Source organism: Nesoenas mayeri (assembly GCF_963082525.1).
Source record: "Nesoenas mayeri genome assembly, chromosome: 6".
NCBI lineage: Eukaryota > Metazoa > Chordata > Aves > Columbiformes > Columbidae > Nesoenas > Nesoenas mayeri.
Genome location: NC_137545.1, coordinates 19,391,329 through 19,406,418, shown reverse-complemented (window position 1 = coordinate 19,406,418; position 15,090 = coordinate 19,391,329). Strand labels below are relative to the sequence as shown.

Sequence of the window (15,090 nt, the reverse complement as noted above, 5' to 3'; positions counted from 1 at the left end):
GCAGGGTGACATTGGCCCTCTGGCCAAAGGTTGGAGTAAAATCTTGGTATCAAAGCAAGTGGAGTTTCCATGTGAACCTTGCAACAGGAGGTCCCTTCAGATTAAATCATATAGGTCTTTAACAAAAAAAAAAAATCCCCCTCTCCTACAGAACTTTGCTATGACAAAGAAGATTTCAATCATTTTTCTCTGCTCTATCTACTTCTATGGGTAAAACGGAGATCATCTCTCTCCTCTTCAAATCAGGCTGTATTTTGGGGGTGGTGGTGGATACCCCTCTCTCCTGGGATTATGAAAATGTGTTTCCTGGTTTCTACCCCAAATACATCAATCACACCTGAAAGTTAAGTACGCAGCATTCTGCTGTTTCATGTTGTAAACTACAACCCTGTTTAAGGCCAATCATTAAGATTAGGACCTAGAAATGATACAAAGCAGGATGAGATAACTCACAATTTACAGAGAAGAGAGTAAGTAATCTGCAGAACAGACTGGCAAGACACAGCCAGCCCTGGCTGTCCAGCTCTGAGCTTCTCTGGCATGGACTGTGTCCATGAAGAGCATCTGCGTAACCAAAACAGAGCACATTATATGCAATGTTGTCTACAATAAGGGAGTTTATAGCCCAGGAGATTGTTTCCTTTTCCCATATCAGTCACCCAGGGGTTTCTACATGCTGTCCTCTGAGGCTGCATCAGGCAGGACCCAAGGAGGACCCAGTGCCAGAGACCAGTGCTGGGCTCCAGCAGCTGGCTGTTTCTGGGACACCGCTCTCCCTCCAGCAGTCTGCTGCCCTCATCCCACCGGCGGTTCAGCCAGCTGTGGGGCAGGGAGAAGGGCCCAGTCAGGAACATGGCAATAAAGGCAGAGAGCAATCCAGAGAGATGTGGCGGTGCTGACCTTGGCCTTGTCCTCAAGCCTTTTTGCACGTGACATTGTCCCTGTGCTCTGTGGCAGGCTGCTCCATCTCTGTGTGGGTTACACGTGGCCTGACAGTGGATTAGTAAATCCAGAGGGACTAATGCTGTGTTCACACTTCCTCCTGCTCTTGTCACCTGCTGTAGCAAGTCAGAGGCACAGCAGCTCTGTAATATCTACTTGTGATTGAACTAAGCAGTTCAAGGGATTAAGATGGTTTTCAATAAGTAAAATATTTTATTTTACTGATTTTTTTTTTTTTGGGTCCTTGGCATGAACTAAACCAAACTCCAGCTGTTCCTGATGTAGTTTCAAATGAGCTGCCCAACCACCTGGAGCCACAACAAGGGAGATGGCTTTTCACACCTAGTCTCTTTATTTTATTCATTTAAATACCTTTCCCTTTAAATACTCTTTTAAATTTAAAAAGTCCTTGATTTATCCCCTTGGAAAGATTTTTCATCTTTTCTTTAACCATTTAATCCTTTAATTCAAGTTGGCAGTTGTATAAATCATATCAAAGTTTTTCAGGGGAATTACTTACATCATTTTTAATTACATGGTAAATATTCAGTGAAAATTAAAAGTAACTCAAATGTATTTAAAATTACAGGAAGATATAGGAGGGAACCTATTTGGAATAATCTAATTCACCTGGACTTTCCAAAAGCCTTTAACAAGTCCTGCACAAGAAGCTCTTAAAGAAACCAACCAGTTGTGAGCTAGGAGATCAGGGATTTGAAACATGGTGCTAGAGTATGAAGCATACAAAGGCATGGTCAGTATTCTGTATGGCAATAGTTTAACAGTGAAACAGTCCAAAACCTTGTTCTAACATTGTGTAATACTTCGAAGCTATCATCCAGCTTACTTGGAACGAAAGTGACAGGAACTAAAGAACTTGAATTAGTTGAAAGGACAACATAATGACAGCTGAAAGTCAGTCATTGTTGACAAGAACACGGTAATGGACTTTAGAGGAAATCTGTGAATTATTCATACAAGTTTGGCACACCAATTGTGGAAGAAAGACCAGAGCATCGCTGTGGACAGCTCAGTCTCCCTGATCAACATTCAGTGGCTGTCAAAAAGCAAACATCCAGACTGCTCCAAAGCATATGGAAAAGCAAAAAAAAATGATATGGAAAATCCAATGTCATTTTCAAAATTAGTGGTATGGTCCCATCAATCAGGATGCTGTATTTGATGGCCCCAGAGCACAGTGTAGAATCAGAGGAGAGAGTGAGAAAGAAGAGAGAATGAAAGTTATTTTCGGCTGTGAAGGCTTTCCTTCTGAAGTGAAACTCTGGAGAAGTATTTACAGAAAAGATGAATAGAAAAGCACTTAGGCCTGGACATTGCCAATAATGAATATTATATGGAAGAGAAAATGAGCACTTCTTACCCTACCTCATAACAGGAGAGACATTCAATGAAAATCAAAACAACACATTTAAAACTGATTACAGCTTTCTTCTAATGTGGTAGATGATTCCATAATAATAGTCTGCAAGATTTGTGGCATCATCTTCTGAAATACTGACTGATAAGGAATTAAATATTTCACATGCTATTCTAAACAATCAGGTAGAGCAGAAAGCTTATTAACAAAATAAAAAGGGCCTTCTGCAGACATGAGGTTCCCCCTCTTCCCCCTTTAATTTATTTTTTTATAAAAAGAGATTATATAGGTCTTCACAGAGAGACTGGAGTTATTAGGAACAAGGAGAGCCAATGCTAGGGTTAAAGTGTAGATTAAACCTGTCATTCAGAATAAGAATTTCACAGACTGATGACAACTGCCATGCGACTAACCTTGAAACTCACACTCCCTCGACTGGAGTACAATATATAGATCATTAAAAGCATTGGTCTGCACGCTATATATCTATATATCTATATATCTATATATATATGTTATTTTTCTTTTAATTTTTTTTATAAACTACAGTGAAACTGCAATTATGGAAAAAAGCCTTCCTACAAATACTGTGAAACAGAGAAAGTTTTTGATTATATATGCAGCCAAAATGAGGTGGACCTCGAGTTTTGGGTAGAAGCCCTGTGCACTAACCCAGTCGTTGCTGCTCACCACACTGCTCATCCCAGCCCCGCAGAGCACGGGCTGCGCCGCCCGCCCGCCCTGGGGCAGCGCCTGGGCCGGACACGCCTGCTCTTCTGCTGGAGCTTCAGGCACTCCTGGAAAGGAAAATATAATTGCAGGCATATAAAACATCAGAATGCAACACCAAAATATAACAACAATGCCGGTATCAATAATGCCACCTTTTGAAGTGCCTGTCATTAGGTACTATAAAAAAAAATACACATTGTTCCATTTTGGTAACATCAATATGTTAATATTTCGTACTGTTTAACAGATGAAAAATAATGTTTGGGAGCTGTTCAGAAAAAGCTCATTACACAGAGTATAAGCTGAAATTCATTCCAATTAACTATATTAATTCACACATACAACCAATCTCAGGCTCTTGTGAAAAAGTGAATGAAAATTAAAGACCGTACGCAAGTGTGTGTTTATACATATGCAGAAAACTGAAATACACTTCTCCAAGATGTCTGCACCTCTGTAAACAGAGAGCTAAAAATTAAATGGGAGGAAATAATAACTTTGCAAAATGAAAGAAACCAACTTCGAGTGCACAGGGATGAATTTAGCTTGAGGTTCCACAAGGAGCACAGAGGCCGTGTCCTTCCCTGCCATGGGCATAGAAAGGAAACTATCCTCACAGTTTCTCCTCACAGCCATAATCACATAAATATACTCTGCAAGACTGGAGGAAATGCCGGGCTGTGAAGCACTTGTGGATGGTATCTCAAAGAATTCCCATTTCAAACAGATACAGTGATCAAAACAGGCTGATGCACCTTCTCTCTTCTACAAATAGGTATAACAAGGGTTTTTTTTCTGTGCAGAGAAGAGAGGACAGGAAGGAACAGAGCTGCAAAGGGACTTTTTTTTCCCCTCCAAAAGCCTTATTTTCAGTTTCTCATTTCAATCACTGATCAAGTAAGTCACTTGGTTTCAATTTTATCTTACGCACTTTTGTGTTCCACCTCTAGTGACTCATAACAAAGTGTACAGCACAAGAAGGGAGCCCTGTGAATCTAATCAAAGAATGAGAGCCTGTGGATCAGTCATCCAACCTCAAAGCCTGAATAAAAGGAGCAGATTCATTAAAAGCGTGCGTCCCATTTCAGGTAGTCATCACTTAAGTATTCCTTCCTCATGGGAAGCCACAAAGGCTATCTGCACCCCTACCATAATACAATCTAATATATCAACTTTTCAATTGGATCTTTCAACCCCCAAATTAACACAATGTTCTGTTCACCATAACCCCCATGGGACCAGCAACTCTGAAGGGAGAACACACATTTCAGTTAAGTAATTAATGAGCAATACCAGTCAACAAACTAAACCGAATTGGTGTTGCACCTACCCACCTGTGTCAGTGGACACAGCTGAGAAGAGGTTTGACCTCACCTCCTTACCTGCCATGAGCACCCTGACAATGAAGACAATTTCTCTTGTTTCTTGGAGCTTTGCATCCTCTTCAACTCCCTTGCTCTTTCCTCCACCCTCTCAAGAAACATTGCAGATTATTTCCTCTCTCAGGAAAATTTTTGGTCCTCACTTTATTTTATAAAATAATGGAAAAAGACAACATTAAATGTATGTAGTTTAAACAGAGTCAGAATCTGACAGTTTATTTTCTTAATGGACTTGTCTGTTTTGTGGGTTAGCAAACCATTTTCCCAACAACACTAAGGTATTCATTTGCAATCTCCTCCATCCCCTTTTTTTAAGTTACAAGAAAATACTTGATGATAGTCATAAGCCATAGACAAGAAAAGAAAATCCTTGTCTCTAGTCTCAGCCAAATTATAGATTTGCTTGAGGAAAACATATAAAAAGCACAACATCTCTGAAGTGACCTCAAGTTTTTCCAGTGAATGAAGCAATGTTCTACTCATGCCACTTTTAACCTAGTAATACATGCTTTCTGTAGAGTTTTAATTAAAATAGCCCTTTATTCTGCATTTGACTTCACCATTTCTTAAAAAAAAAAAAAAAAACTAATTTAAAAAAGCTTTTAAAAAAATACTAACTTATCTAATTGAAAAGAAATTGAAGGACAAGTTTCCCTACTCTCTGAATGTTATCAGAGCAACTAGAGTCAATTCTGCTAACATAATAGACTGTGGCTTTTTCAGATTCTCCAAGAAAATTAGCCTTAGGCTTTCATCAACAGTGAAAGATAATTCAAAGTAGTTTAAGAATGGTGGATGAAGATGATCTAGTGTGTTCTTTTATATTCATAAAACTGTACAAATTTAATGACAGGGAGGCACTTACATTGCTACCAGAGCTTGAAGTGTCCACCCTAGCCCACATAATTTTTGGTGACTGACATGCACTAAGTTATTTTAGAGTATACCCTGCATTCAGAAATTAAGAAGATTTATGTTACTGCAGCCTTAAATAAATTAAACGGCATCATACTCCTCCATTAAAACAGTATACCATCTAAATCTAATTAGTACTTCTAGTAATTTTCAAAATTGTATTTGATTTTCAGTAGGTACCAAATCTGTTTATAAAATTCATTCAGCACGAACAACACAAACAGAAACACACTTGCCCACGCAGAAGTGAGATGAACTATCTACAATTGGAAGTCTGCAATCCTGCGTAAATAGCACCTAAAACAGCTTTAGAAATCATGATCCATTAATGACAATTTAAAAATATTTTTAACAAAGTTGACAGTTTTGTCCAAAATGTACCTAACTGGTCTCATACTGGAGGTCATATTTCGATGATTTATATAAAAAGATGGCCTAAATGGTAGTATTTTTTTTTTCTTTTTCCCAAAAAACATTCTTCAGTGTATGAATAACCAAGCTTCACAGACCTTGCTCCAAATAAAGTTACGGTTACAGAACATAACTATGGTTCTTACAAATACCACAAACACTTCAGTCAAGATTTATTCCTCCAGGGATGGTGAATTCACTGGGTGAGTCAGCAGCTCATCTCCACAACTCCTAAAGCCAACCATGAGAAAGTTCAGAAACTCATCCAGGGAGTCCTAGCAAATGGGATGCAGTCTCACTCTATGGACTTGGATACTACAACCACTTTTGAAAGGTAAATTTTAAGCATACAAGACCAGAACAGATCATCACAAGCTCCTTCCCAAAAGTCTTTTGGGTTCCCAGCGGCTCAGAGCAGCTGAGCTGAAGTCTCTCCAGCAGCTGTGCCCCCGGCAGGCACAGGCAGTGAGCACTCGCAGCCTCGCTCAGCAGCAGCTCACACCTCAACAGTGACCAGCACCAGGGACTGGGAGCCAACCCCAGAAGCTCAGGACAGTTCTGTGTTCAAATACACCGCAGAAACCAAGGCCCCAATGCCCAACACTGCATTGCTATGAACACCCACACTCACCACGCGCTTTTAAGTCCACTGGTGTAGGTTGCTCACAAGAAGGCAGATAAACAGCACATTTATTTCCTCTGACATCACATTTTCATTCTTCTGAGTCAGGAGCACTTGTAATTGAAACTTGCAGTTCAGTAAGACCAAAGCAGCTTAGTATTTATTTTATCTGAGAGGCAGCCAAGGTCTTACCTGAACACAACCTAGAGGTACCTACATCAGGTGACTTCTGACAGCAGAGGTCTATCAAAGTCATAACCAGACCCAACTGCAGAAAGCTAAGGCTGGGCTGTTTCAACCGTGCTTTTAACCAACAATGATAGAGCAAAAGAGAGAAGAATATCATAGAACCTTCACTTCTTGAAGTCTTTCAGTCAAAACTGCTATTCAAAACACAACGTGGAGCTCCAGTTTTGGTCACAGACAAGATGTAGGAGTTACTTCGTTACCATGCATGATCTACAATTAACTGTGACTGCTGAGGAGAGAAAGCCCAGGATCACTGCAGATCATTCAATTCTCCAGCAATTGAGAGGATGGACTGAAAACAAACCTACCCCCAAAACACATTGTTGTGCAACTCCTGCAATTTTGAATACTACATACCATTTTGACTACTTTCCCCTTATAAAAATTACAGTAAAATAAATAAATAAACAAACAAGGGGCAGGAGGACTCATCAGGGCTACAGAACAGTACCACACAAGGAGAGGTGAATTTTAACTTCTGGAAAAGAAATGGCAAAGAATACATAGGTCTATAAAAATCACGCACAAGATGGCAAGCAGGAAACAACTACAAACCATTATCCAGAAAACACATCAGGAAGCGGAAAAACAAAAGTGATCAGGCAGAACATAACTCCTCTGGCTCAGCAGGTTCTCAATCACCAGCCAGCTCAGAGCTGGAACACGCTCGGTGCTGCTGACCAGTGCCAGTACCGGCCTGGGCTGGGGACTCTTCCACTGTCACAGCACAACCGTCCTGCCTGTTCCTGTCCACACATCGGAGTGGCTGCCCATTGCCTTACTGCTGCAAGCGAACATTAACCTGCTCATAGGAGTAACAGTAAAAATAATAGCTATTTTTAATAAGTCATTCTACTAAATATCTATTAATATTTCTGGGAATTAAAAAAACTCACCACCACCAAGAGATTGCATGTGCAGCTAAGACCCCAGCTCAAGTCCTAATCTCACCCTCCACCTTCTTTTGCCAAACAGCACAACATTTTTATCAGGTACTATGAAATAACAAAATTCAGATGTTTAAGGTGGCATTTCCTGATCAGCATGTCTGAGATCAAATGCTTTATTTTTTTAATAAATGTCTTCTGTTTTCACATATATCATTTTAATGTATTTCCATTTATTAAAGATGTCATTAACAAGCTTTTAAACTTGAACAAAATGTCTCTAAAGTTATGGGTTAATGAAATTTCTGCTATTAAGCCCATAACATAGTAAGGGAAGTATTAGTCTAGATAAATGAAGTTTGTACAATTAAACCATTATGAAGTACAGGTAATTTTCAAGAAAATTCATAGGGAGTTATCAAGGAAGTATAACAATTATCAGCAGAATTCTTTTTAGAAAGCATTATTTCAGCTGAAGCTTTCCTGGAGTTAATACACACTGTCAAATGCACAAGTCATTTTGAAACTGAGAAGTGCATTGGACAAAAAAAAACCCCTACAGTTGAAGCAACATATAGCTCTTGATGCCACTAAAGCATTTTTAGCTGTGTGGTATAACAAGTAGAAACCTTGTTTTTAATCTGCAATATGAATTCATTTTCCCTGCAAATGTTCCTGACCGAAATGTTTTATTACATGAAAGCTTGCAGAAATAAATTCTGTAAATACAGAATTTATTTTTTAAACGTTACATTTTTCTTAGAAAAATGTTGTGACAAGATTTAGGGAAAACTGATCTATTTCCTTAGGAATTGTTGTATTTGCTGTTATAAAACAGCTCAAATACATCTTCTATGCTTTATACAAGATGAAACATGATTTACACATGAAATGTCAGTTCTCATGTGCCCAGCAATTGTGTTCATTTCACAACGAAAAAAAGAGTCTTATGGCATCAATCATCACGTAAATTCAACTATCACCTCTGTCTTTCCTACTGACCATGTCTACACTATTCTGAAGGGCTTTCAAAATTTTCTCTAGTTACTAATAAGATTCAGAGTCTTAACCAGATTATTTTGATTCAATACTCTTACAATGAATGTTGAGATAGTTGCTTCAAATGATTCCAGGCAGAACAACTTACATTATAAACTGCTGCAGCAACTGAATGTTTTGTGGTAAAATTGCTTCCAATAAACTTGAGCACTTCCAGTCACATAGTTAAAAATGTCTAAAAAGATTTGAAACACCTCGTATTTCAATTTCTTATTTTTTTATATATTGGGAAAGATATTCCTCAAACACACCTTTTGTAGGTATGGAGTTGAAACCTGTGACTCCAAAATAAAAAACAGTTGAAAACAAACCCACCACCCCCCACAAAAAGCTAACCCAGCTTTTTTCCCCTGTCTCCAAGATCACAAGTGTAAATAGCTCAGGATGTTACAATATTAAAAAACATTGTGAAAAGTAACAGAACAAGTTGACACAATTTCAAATGTGACATTTAAGGCTGCAATAGTGCTTTTCCAATTTTTAACTCTTGAAGAAACAAAATCAACTGAAGCATTTCCTGAAAATTTTGGTCAAGCTTGCTTTCATGTTCGCAAAGTGGAAAGAATATATAGCTACAGAATGCCTGAAGCGCTTGTCCTGATGTTTGAAAATTTCTATAGAGATTTCTCATATAACATTCACATTGTAATCTGAAAATTTTACAGTTATCACCCTAGCATCAGTATCGACTTTCAATTAACAAGCAAAGTTAGAAACCAATTGTTTTTAGACTATAAAGTTACAATTCCAAATACTCTAAGTGACAAGAACAGCCATTTTGCTGAGATCGTAACAGTTTTATTCACAAAATAAACAGCTTTGTCTTTCCAAAGGAAGACTTTAACAGAAAAACGCAATGCGATAGTTATAAAAAAAGAGGTACAGAAAATTTGAAAAAGGTCTGATAAAATTTACAAATGCAAACTATCACTTTGTACAAAATCTTTTTTTTGTTTTAAAGAAAGTTCCATAATAGGTTTTAAAGTACAGTTTTAACAGCTCAAAAATGCACAATTAGTTCAAACTCTTGTTAAGTATTATTTTCGTCTGTGTGGAGAATTCTCCTTTCGCCTGTCTTCATTCTTTCTGGATTCTCTGTACTGGTCAGAATAACGGTTGTGCTTCTCTCGGTGTTTCTCTGAACCATTTCTGTATCTGTCATCTTGATCATCCTCTCTTGGACTTGAATTATTATGGATTCTCTCTCTGGATTTTGATCTTTCTCTGGATTTTGATCTCTCTCTTTTTCTACTGCGATGTCCGTTATCTTTGCTCCAGTGTCTGTAATTTTCATCATCAGACAGAGAAGCTCTCCGCTCTGCTTTCTTCGGTTTTGAATTACTGTGTTTGTTTTCTAGATCCTTACTTCTTTCGTGGTTCCTATCCTTTCCACTATGGTAACTGTCTCTGCCATTGGACTCATCTCTGTGATGATATTTTGATACATCATCTCTCCTGCGTGATTCTCTCACATTTCGGTGATTTCTTTCTGATTTACTCTCAGTATCACTTCTTTCCTCTTGCTGCCTCCTTCCCATTTTCTTTTCAAGTGATTTCCTTTTCCTTTCTTGTTTTTTCCTGGAAACTTTCTCAGATTCTTTATTTTTCTTTTGCGTTCTCTTTCTTTTGGCTTTAGGAACATCTGAAATTATAACAAATTATGGGAATAAGGTTGCGTTTTAATTTATTACATTTGACTTGCTACACTACGTAAGTTCTAGAGACTTATTTTTTATCAGGAAATATTTGTGGGTTACGTATCTGGACAAAGGTTTCAAAATAATGAGCTCTGATCTTGTTGCTTCCTCCTGACCCATCTGAGTGTCTCACACAATGGTAGACATTTCACTCATTCTTTAATTGGGCAGATAGTGATTATTTCTAAACAGCTGTCTGCATTAAAGGCTTTTTATTTTATATAAAGATAAATTCTTCATAGAAGTGTAAACTATCAAGCCCAAGACTACTCTCCAATTTTCTTCTAAGCTTCAGTATTTCTCAGTAACTCCACTGCCATTAACACACGAACCTCACGTTAACAAAAAGCAAGGTCACAACACATCATCCCCAAACCTTAAGAGCATACGAATAAGAAATTAGGGAAGAGCCTTCTGCATTTCATCCCATTTACTATGCCAATACAGGTATCAAGAACACGATGTAGCTCAATCCAAAATAAAACTTCTTCCTCAACCTACAAAGACACCCCAGCAAACCCGCACTTGAATGCAACATATCACTAAGTAGTTGCATCATTGTCAAAATAGATCAACTCACTAAATAGGAAGCTGACATGAGATCTGCAAACCTGTCGATCCAAAAATTTTTTGGTTATGTAAGATATGCTTTCATATTTGAAAAGATGTGAAATTTATGTACTGACAAAACTCCAATGACCTTGCTTTTCCCCCGTTCCCCTCCACTAACTGCTGAAGAGGGAACTACTCCAATTTGTACACATGTGGCTGCCACTCGCAAGTATCCATCAGCAGGGCTGTCAGCCCTTAGCTGTGTGCAAGTGATGCCTGACTTCTGAGAGCCCCTACCCAGCATCCCCTTGTGGACCTGATACTACAGGAACAGGCATAGGCTGTAACATCATCATCTCACCAATTTTTTTTAGAAAGATCACCTTTCTCAGACCATCCAGTCTCTCAAAATCATTTACTTTTCTTATTACTTCCTGGAAAACCTTATCAGTCAATGGAGATTAAAAACAGCAGATGGGGAAAAGAAAATCTCCAACACTATCCTATGAGGAAACAGAGGCATGCTGAAACAGCTTGAGATAGTGGTACCGCAGCAACATTACAATGGCCCTCTGGCTCATTTTCAGGAAAAATAGTGATAGCTCTGACAACAGTTTAAGATTAAAACTAACTTCTGTATTTCTAAATATACTTCAGTGCTCTTCTCAGTGGAAGAGGACTTACTGTTCCTGTTTGCTCTTTATAAAAGACCATTAGATTTCACTTGACAGTATTTATCTGTAACAGCCTTTTAGAATAACCATTAAATTAACCTTATTGTATGAACTACAGAATCATATCAGCTGTTTCTAATCACCTTTTGAAAATACCACAGCCATAAACAGATTGAACAGTGCAACAAATATCTGAGTTGTACAGCAGATGGCTAGTTTCATGTCTGAATTAAGGCTTCCTGGCATTCTGATAAAACGAGATGATGGATCAATTCAGATAGGTTTTAATACATTAACTTTCTTAAACAGTGTTTTCCCTATTATTTTACATCCACCAGAATGCAGAAAAAGACCCAAGAAAGTAAATACAAAGGAACAAGCTGCTCTGATAACAGACAAATTTTGTTCCCTGCTGGACCTGTTTTTGTTGGAATTACCTCTCCAGAGCAGTGCTAAGCTGAGCTGGCTGGTGAAGTTCCACACATTAACTGTCCGTAAGACAGTCATGTCTAATTTAGGTGTATGCTCAATTTCTAATCAGCAGGGTTTTTTTTTTCTTTTCTCTTATACACTGCACTGTGAAACACTGTAGCACATTACTCCAAAAACTGCCTTCCAACTCTACCAAGTTATTCTAAAAAATTAAAAAGATGTAAACACAGGAAGACTTGAAATTATAACCAATAATGGACCTCAATCAAATTTACCAATAAATATAGTTCTCTACAATTAATGTTCTAATCACTGTATTTAAGTACAGGAGAACCAGATAAAGTGAAATCAGGCTGCAAAGGTATCAAAATGAAAGTTTTAAATAATGTGTTCCCAAACGAAGAAAGACCAAGTAGTAAAAGGGAAGGTCCTAAATTTACAAAAATAAAAGTGTTCATTTGAGAAGACTGCAGACTCAGTCAGTTTGTCACTAAAGACTTACCTCTGTGGTTCCTACCAAGCAGCTCAGCAAAGCTGCAGCTGTCGATGCAGGAGCCATCTGGCTCTTTGCTGAACCGACACCTTCTCTAACCCCATTTAATTGTGTCGTCTCCTAGTGCTTTGTCGTCATTAATGCAATTAACGCGATGACACACAAAGCCGACTTTGGACAGTGAGATTGCAATGGAGAACAAAAATGCACATCCAAAGCATGAGCAGTTCACACTACTTTTATTTTATTAACCAACATTTTCATTTCAAAGGCCTGCAATAAATCAAATTAATTTTGAATCAGCAAGCTTCTGTACTGTAGGAAGTCATGCTGTGTTATCATCTGCTCATGTTATATACAGTGGGGCAGAGTGCACACACTAACTCACGCCAGCATGTACTTTATAGGTTAAGCAATGTTTATGACACTTCCTGTCAAATAGAAGGTTCTGCATCAGCAGGATAGTGTAAGATGCTAAACACTAATTATAATGCATAAAACTATGAAATACTAAGTTGTCAGCAAAAGCTAATTATTCCTTGGAGATTTTTGTACAGACAATAACCTCAACTATAGCACCATACAAACTCTTCCTGGGGAAGAAGAATTAGAAACGGAGACTCAGAGATTAAAATTTAAACACGTTGCTAGAACTGAACAACGCAACTTCTGACCCACAAAGACACACATATTTACAGGGAAGGACTGAAGTAGTACCAAGCCAGGCTAAAACATCTAGTAAATATCCCAGAGACAGGAATAGGGAGTGACTCTAATACCTCCATCCTCCACTAAGCTGAAGTAATAGTACTGTGCAACAGGCATCAACTGTGTAAAAAAAGTAATCTACAAAACAGTGTCCCTGAGGTATTTAGGTCTCTAAAAACAGAGCTCAGTTTTTCTAAATTCTAAAATAAATGTCCATGAGAAATATTTAATATTTTAAAACTTGTAAGTTTTTAAAAAGTGACCAGTTTTTAAATCAGAGGAACTAACACTGTCCATAGCTAGTTTTTCCTCAAACCAAGTTTATATAGAAATATATAGGTATTTTTAATTTACTTCTATACCTATTATATAAATATAAGAGAAGTAAATAGTTACAGCTAGTGTTTAAGTACCTGAGTCACTGCTGTTGTCACTGCTAGATGAGGAGTCACTGCTGCTGGATGAATCTGAGCTGCTGCTGCTGCTGCTTTCAGAATCCGAATCTGAGGAAGAGTCTGTTTCTGAAGACGATGAGGAATCTGATGATTCAACATCTTGTTTCTGTGTCATTATCATCTTTGGTGCATTTTTAAGATGCTCCCGCAATTCATCCCTAATAAAAGGAAAAAAAGGTGTGTTATGTTTTTTTTGTTTGGTTGGTTTTGGTTTTTTTTTTGGTAGGGGCAAGGTGGGAAAGAAGGAAAGCAAATATCAAATCAGAAAACTGTTCCTCACGTTAGTCCTCCAAGGCCAATAGAAGTGAAGAAATTGATGGCGAAGCGGGTGTTTCTTGGGTTATCCCGAGGCAATAATCCCTCAAAGAATGGATGCAATGTTCTGATGAAAAGAAAAATCTAAATTAAACACCATGTCAACTTAGCACAATTTCTCATTGACACTAAAACTGAAAAAAAACACCAACAAAAACCTGTATGGATCCTCTAGGACAGCAAAAGTTTTCCCTTCATGCATTTTACAATACTTCATGCTTTATACCTGTGATGTATCTGATCAAAATGCTATTTAAAAACTTGTTATTTCATGAAAAAAAACTTCACATACAAAAAAATTACATAATGTCAGATTATGAAAACAGAAAGCCTGAATTTGTGAAGCCCTGAAGAGACTTGTGAAATTACAGTAGCCTGTGATAGGAAAGGATAACATTTGTTGACCAAGTAGTTCTAAGCTCTAGGTACTTATACTGAAATACCACCAAACAAGGATCTAAAGTATAGTTTTCAGTTGAAGTTTACATGAGCTAAAGCATCTACTAAATTCTTCTTCATACATCAAAGAAATCCCAACTTATAGGAAACACCTCAAGCAACTGAAAGGAACGTTGTCAGAATGCTATGCATTAAATCACATACAGGCTTAAAAGAATGTGTATCTTATATTAAGGACAAGCAACTGATCCTAGAAAAAAAGCACAAAACTATTAATAAGCTTTCCTAAGTTTTGTCAGAAAAAGAAGCCACCGTAACATTTATTACACAGCTAAACAGCTGACAGGAAATAAAAATACTTTTACTTGGAAAATTCTTATACAAGCTGGACTATCATTGGGAAAAAAGAAATACATCTTGCAAATAGGCACATACTTGAACGCATATTGATGGTAACACACTCAACTTAGTGGGACTCTTTCCAATAACTAAATCTATACATGAACTTATTCTTGAGGTACTGCAGCTACAGAACTGTTTTTTAGTTGAATTTGAAAAGAGAGTTCTTATCTGCCCTTCTTTAGATAAAGAATCTATTTAACTTTACAGTTTTGAAAATAAATTTTCAACTTACTCATCTTTTAATCTTGCATTTAGATTAGGAAGTCCCATATATTCACTGAGCTCTTGAAAGAATATTTTGACAAAAATTCTACTGGAGGATGTGGTAGTTTCTTCACTCAGTATTATACATTCAAGGACCTGAAAACATTTGGAAAAATATTTAG

General features: G+C 37.6%; 1 protein-coding gene across 2 annotated transcripts in view; it reads right to left on the bottom strand.

Annotated features, from left to right (window-relative positions):
* Positions 1-8,965: 8,965 nt before the first annotated feature.
* Positions 8,966-15,090, bottom strand: part of CWC22 (CWC22 spliceosome associated protein homolog) — a 28,264-nt gene continuing 22,139 nt past the window's right edge. For both annotated transcript variants that reach the window (XM_080346714.1, XM_080346713.1), the window contains exons 17-20: positions 14,937-15,064; positions 13,869-13,970; positions 13,547-13,746; positions 8,966-10,219 (exon numbers count right to left, since the gene is read on the bottom strand). In XM_080346714.1, coding sequence (XP_080202840.1) covers positions 9,615-10,219; positions 13,547-13,746; positions 13,869-13,970; positions 14,937-15,064 — 1,035 coding nt within the window. In that variant the 3' untranslated portion in view covers positions 8,966-9,614. The remainder of the gene's footprint in view (positions 10,220-13,546; positions 13,747-13,868; positions 13,971-14,936; positions 15,065-15,090) is intronic.